Here is a 6,799-nt window from a genome sequence, read left to right on the forward strand (position 1 = left end):
TGTCATGATATAGTAATTAAAAATTGTTATTTTACGGTGATAATCTTGTTTTCTTGTGCCCAATAATGCATAATTTCATTGGATAAACACGTTTAGATTGAATGGTAATTTATAATCAGTCACAAGAACGTCGAATCTGAATCACTTGAAAAAAACACGGGGGTGCTTAACTTTTTTCCAGATGTATATTTTAAAACAATATAGGGAGATATAAGTTTAGAGACTTATAGCTTATTAATAGAATTTGTTTTCCTGTACAGTTTATAATTACTAAGTAGGTTAGCAGCACTTCAACAGCTGTTCATTGCAGTTTTCTCTTACACAAAAGCTATTCATCAACAAATCATGCTTAACTTAGGCATTAAACACCACAGTATTTGACATTATATAAATGACTGATATAAGTAGTATTTCAACTGAGGCTTTATGTACTGTAAAGCAGTTGATCCAATAATCTTTGAAATTGAACAAAACTGTCATTGGCAGTGGTGTACAAAACTCAAGGTGTCCAGATGAAATACTATTAACATGTGATGAAAATTAGCATCTGTTCTATTGTAATGTAATATTACACAAACTACTGATCAACAGATTATATTTTTTTCCAGCTTGGGCATTATACATTATAAAACTACAGAACTGAACAAGATTTAGTAAATATTATTTAAAAGAAAAACATCATAAAGAGGGTGGTATGACATGGAAATGTGTAAAAACAGAAAAAAACTACAAAGGAAAAAAATTACTTACCCGAGGAGAGAAATCTACAGGTTCCAAACCTCGACAGTCAAAAATTATAACTGTTTTAAACTGATTGCTGTCATCCGCAGTATAACTTTTAATTGAGTCTTTTATTATTTCTGGAATTGGAATAAAAGTTTACATTAGGTTCTGTGAATAAATATAAGATTAAATATTTTTGTTTTTTAAGTTCACATCTGTACAGTGAGCCCTTAGCATTTTGCCCACACAGGGGTCAAACCCAAACTTTTAGTATTATAAGCCCTAAAACTTACCACTGAGTCACTGGGGTCAAAATGAAATGTAAAATTTCTGAAAGTACACTTATTTGCTTGATATACATTTTCTTTCAAGAAACTAGAAAAAAGTATCTATACAGTGGTAAGTAAACCAAATAAAAAAAATTATTTTGGAATAATTCAACATTAAAAAATACTACCATTTACTGCATAAGCAGAATTTCTGAACCACTCATATACTGGAAATAGAGTAAAGATTTCAGGTTTCAGTAATTTGTAAAAAGAATGCTTGCCAAAGAAAATGTTTCTGAATATAAAATATTAAAAAACGATTTCTATTCCTTTTTAGAATTTTATGGCTACTTTTTAAAACATCACTTTCAGGAGAAAGTAGCTATTAGAAAATGATTATTAGTAAGTTTGTACTTATGTAATGTGGTCGTTGACCACAGTAAATAGTATTTGTTAAGGTTATTAATGCATGTAGATGAGGATACAGGAAGACAGTCACTACTAGCTAGCAATTTTACAGCATGTCTACTGTACACTTTTCTTCTGTTTAGAGAATATTTATTACTAAACAAATATTCTGATTTACTTTCCTCTCAAATGTTTTTAAAACACCTAACTAGTGTAGTTTTCATGTTAGATACAGAGGTTTTCCATAGTTTAGACAAGTGAGAACATTTCTATTAAAAACACAAAATCAGAAGAAATCAAAGGGTGTTTTAACAATATTAAAAAGTGACTTATTAAACTGTAATACATAACTGTAGAGAAAGCAGAACTTAAATAGACTGGAATGGTTATGTATAAATACTTTATAATAAAACTTGACACACACACACAATTTTTTTGTTTTGCTGATACTGTGTTAAACTTGAAAATCATTATTTTTCTCTTATTAAAAAGTATTTTAAGAGTACGAGGAAGAAAGGTATATATTCAGTTTATAAGCTTGGGTCTTTCTTACCAATAGAGTTTTCTCTTCCACAGAGTTTGCACTTACTGACTAGATTAGCTTCACCTCGACTTCCTTTCAATGGAACCTTCTCCTATGTACAAAATTCGATTATTTCTCCAGTCTTGAGTCTACAGGTCATCTAGTTTTTCTTGTAATCTTTTAACTTCTAAAATTCATATCACTATAACTTCAAAACTTATTTCAGTTTATGATGATGATGATACATCTATAAAATATCAAGCCTACTTTTTAATAAACTTTACATGTAAAAAACTTCCTTAATTTTTATACTCAACCCTCCACATAAGATTAAAAAACGTAATAATAATTATCAACATTAATTAAAATTAGAATCTATACAAGAAACTATAGTATCCAGGTGTGTAAAAATCTACCAGCGTGTTACCAGGGGCTAATAAAAAATGTTCAGTTTGTGTTACCATGAATTGTAATACATACTAAGTTGTGGTTCTGTACATGTGCATGTACATAAAATCAAACCTTATTTCTTATTACTTTTTGTGGTTGTTTTTCAATTTTTTTCCACTTGCTAACTATCAACTACCAATGAAGAATGGTATCCTTTTATCAAGAATAGGCTAATCCATCGTAAGCCTGATGTATATTCATGACTAAGTTACCAACTTGTAAATTAATATGATCAATTATTTAGTTTTGTATTTAAAACACTTTCTAATCAGCATTATTATTTTCCCATGAGATTAGAATTTATTTTTTTCAATGCAAAGTTTAAATGATACCAGATAAAACAGCAGCTTTTTTTACTAAGTCTGAAGGAAAAGGGTGAGTTGTTTCATATGTCAGATTGCCCATTGGTTGTTTTGATTTCATTATATATGTAGACTGAATAACCTGCACAGACATGTGATGTTTTTATATATTATGAATTAAATCATATTATTTTCCACATGTCAGGAATACCAGTTTATAACATATGTAGACTGAATAACCTGCACAGAAATTTTCCATCTCCATCACATTTGCTATAGTAAGTCCTGTTATTTTTATCCTTGTAATATTGTGGAAGAAGTCACTGCCATGAATACAAATATGTATATATTTGCAATGTGTAATAATTTATCTACTGTAGTGTGATAAAACATAAACAGTTGGATTAGATGAATTTCAATTTAGACTAGTACATTTCTCATGACTACAAGTGCAGAGCTAGTATGTAAAAAACTTTTTATACCCCTGAATATTTATAAAACATTAACTATCTAAGACTCTTACTTACCAAGTTATAGTTACAGTTAATAAAACAACCACACACCTTACATACAGTTACCAAGACAAAGATATGCCTTACATACAGTAACCAAGACAACCACACACCTTACATACAGTTACCCAGACAGAGATATGCCTTACATACAGTAAACAAGACAACCACACACCTTACATACCGTTACTTAGACAACCACACACCTTACAGATCGTTACTAAGACAACCACATACCTTACATACAGTTACTAAGACAACCACACACCTTACATACAGTAATCAAGATAACCACACATCTTACATACAGTTACTAAGACAACCACACACCTTACACACAGTTACTAAGACAACCACACACCTTACACACAGTTACTAAGACAACCACACACCTTACAGTTACCAAGACAAACATACACCTTACATACAGTTACTAACATGACTGGAAAACTTATGTACAGTAATGATGATAAGTGTAAACACTATACATAATACCTATGAGAATTATTAAGCTATTTAACATGTTGTATAAAACTGCATAGGAAGCAACAAAAACTATAAAAAGAAAAGTTTAACACAAGAAGTTATAGATGAGTTTAAAAGTTCAGAAATTTGATTTCAAGAATTTATTTCTTAAAAATACATGTTTATAATGATATATAAAACACACATAAAATACTTAATACGGAGTTCAAAACCAAAATAATAAAGTTCAAAAGACAACATGCAACTAACTGTGGCAACTTACCGCCATCACCACATACTGCCATTTATCTGACTCTTCTCCACAATTCATGCATTTTAGCTGTGGATATAAGAAACACAATACCAGGTTAAAGTTATAGACTAACAATGTATGAAGAACATCTATAAGAGCATATTTTGACACTAACTGAATGTAATGAAGGTCAAATAGCCAGCTTAATATCAGTGGTGCCAGTATAATACCCTTTACAATCAATTATAATATAATTTATCATATTCAAACTTTGGCAGTTTAAAAAAAAAAGGTGTCCATGCCATAAAAATTCTTAACCTAACAAGCTTGTTTGTTTGAAGTTAAGTGCAAAGCTACAAAATAGGCTATCGGTGCTCTGCTCAAATCTAACAAGTAGCTTATATACATGGTATGATGATCACTAATATGTTGTATCCTAGCTTGCCTGATGAGCTCTGATATTTAGGAAATTGCATCACTGGCAATGAATATGGTAAACAAATGGTTGAGATACTATTATACACACTTCTAATAAAAACCTCAAGAGACCTAATAAATAACACAGTATCTAAAATTTCAATAACTCTAATACTACTACCTTATGACAAATATAACTGATTATAATCATGCTCTGCTCATTTGAAAAAACAAACTGCACAATATCAATATCATTTACAATTTCATGTTCAGTGTTATAAAAACCAAAGCCGACAATAGAATGGGTAAAAACAATTTCATTAAAGTTGATATTTCTTGAGTTTTTAAATTAATCTTGATTTATTAAGTCTTCCAAATTTAAAGCATATATTTCATGTTAAAGGTTTTTGTTTTAGTGGAGTCTATAAATTAATAGGGTCATTTAAAGGTTAAAGATGCACATGACCTACTTTTTCCCTGTAAGTGTTGAGAAGGTTCTAGACCTACGATCATGTGATAGATGGTCATTAATCTTGTATTTAAAAACAAACCTTGCTTAACAAGCTTATAAAAATGCCTCCCAAACTTCACCTGTAGTTGAAGGGGTATGTGACCCCTTTTTCCAAATAAAAATATTTACACAGTGAGACAGTTAAAGGCAGAGCCAAAGAATGTGAAATTTAAACAGAGGAAGTTTTCAGTGCTTTCCATGGAAGCAGATAACCTTGCAACAGTTCTTAGAAAAGCAAAAGGCACTAATTTCACACCCCAATCCAATCATGACCAATAACCTCATTTGCAAATTGGATGCAGCAGTTATGAAAAAGGTCACTACTATGAAACTGGAAACATCTCTTGGTACCATTAACAAAACCAGAAACAAGGACTTGGAGTTAATGAATGCTTACAGTCAGAATTTCGTAAGCCAATGGCTCTATTCATGAGAAGATGGCCTAGGTAACTTGAATTACAGCAACCCTACTCGACTACTTACCCAGTGCAGATCCAATAGACTTTTTACCTTTAGTTTTCTTAAGCATTTTTGGAAGTTATACACCTAAAATGTTAAATGAAAAACTGCATAAGAAAAGCAGGGAAAATATTAGAAAGTCTGTCTTGAAGAAAGTTGGTCTAATGGAAGCTTCACTGTAGAGTCACTACTAAGTAGCAAGGAAGTCAGATGGCACATAGTTACTAGGAACTATGTCTTCAGTGGTAATATGTTAAAAATTTAATCATAATTTCAAAAAATGAGTATATAAACTATATAGTTGAAATAAACCACCATATATTTCTACATTATCCATAATAGAATTACTATTATTACAAATTGTTAAGTTATTCATAAATAAATTGAAAAATAATGGCTATAAGGACTGGTATATGAAGAAAATGTTCACACTTTTTTTTAATAAATATGAAACTACATTAAAAATTAAACTATTGATCAGGGAAACTAAATTGTGGAGAACTTAGAAGGCATTAGTTACTCAAGGTTATCCTTGGTTTAAGTAACTAACTTTAATTTATTTAGATGTTTGCTCAGTATACCAAGGCTCCCCTGGATTATACTTGAACAAATTTTCAAGACAAAGAGAGGAGGATGGAGGCTTAAGAGCTATTAAGGTAAGGGTTTTTAGTTCTGTTTAACATCACTAATTATTAAATAAAAGGGTGGAGCTTGGGAGTGTTGTAGAGATATAGGGTGATTTATTTCAACTATAAGAATATTTTTTCACTTTTCATATCTTATAATATCAAAAAAATGTCAGAAGTTGGGAGTTTTACATTGTAGAATTTTAGGGTGGTTCAATTCTACTTTAAAATTACATCTAAATATTAAGGGTAACTGCCTTCCCAAAACTGGCTGCAGATAGTGAAAAGCAGAAGAAGTTGAGACGTTGTGGGTTCAAGCTCTCAACTCCCAACCCTTAACTGATTCTCCTTTGTTGCTGGTTAGTTTGACATTGACATCTGGATCTTGTCTGATAGATGGAATATCACCCATTGCATTTGGGTGCTATGGCCACATACAATATCCATTATGACTTGAGGATGACAACGAGGACTGGTATTGGAAGAATAATTTTAAAATTTGTTCTCATTATAATGTTATTTTTGTTTTGCATTAAGTTCATTATTGTTTTATAAAGCTGATTTAATTACTTACAGACAACTGATGCATTTAATAGCATTACATTTATTGATTTATTACAACTGATGTATTTAATAACATTACATTTATTGATTCATTACAACTGATGTATTTAATAATGTTACATTTATTGATTTATTACAACTGATGTATTTAATAACATTACATTTATTGATTCATTACAACTGATGTATTTAATAACATTACATTTATTGATTCATTACAACTGATGTATTTAATAATGTTACATTTATTGATTTATTACAACTGATGTATTTATTAACATTACATTTATTGATTTATTACAACTGATGTATTTAAT

At 30.1% G+C, this 6,799-nt stretch overlaps 1 protein-coding gene and 1 long non-coding RNA gene across 2 annotated transcripts in view; both read right to left on the reverse strand.

The window, feature by feature from the left end:
• Positions 1 to 6,799, reverse strand: part of LOC106463445 (UPF0587 protein C1orf123 homolog) — a gene marked incomplete at its 5' end in the record, with an annotated part of 18,614 nt that overhangs the window by 5,949 nt on the left and 5,866 nt on the right. Inside the window, 3 exons of the mRNA XM_013923473.2 lie at positions 751 to 860; positions 1,954 to 2,035; positions 3,936 to 3,992. Coding sequence (XP_013778927.2) covers positions 751 to 860; positions 1,954 to 2,035; positions 3,936 to 3,992 — 249 coding nt within the window. The remainder of the gene's footprint in view (positions 1 to 750; positions 861 to 1,953; positions 2,036 to 3,935; positions 3,993 to 6,799) is intronic.
• Positions 2,479 to 3,920, reverse strand: LOC111086762. The gene is made up of 2 exons (XR_002611488.1): positions 3,425 to 3,920; positions 2,479 to 3,300 (listed from the first exon to the last, which is right to left on the reverse strand). It is a non-coding gene; the product is annotated as an uncharacterized LOC111086762 (long non-coding RNA).

Source organism: Limulus polyphemus, unplaced genomic scaffold, assembly GCF_000517525.1.
Source record: "Limulus polyphemus unplaced genomic scaffold, Limulus_polyphemus-2.1.2 Scaffold1409, whole genome shotgun sequence".
Taxonomy (NCBI): Eukaryota; Metazoa; Arthropoda; class Merostomata; order Xiphosura; family Limulidae; genus Limulus; species Limulus polyphemus.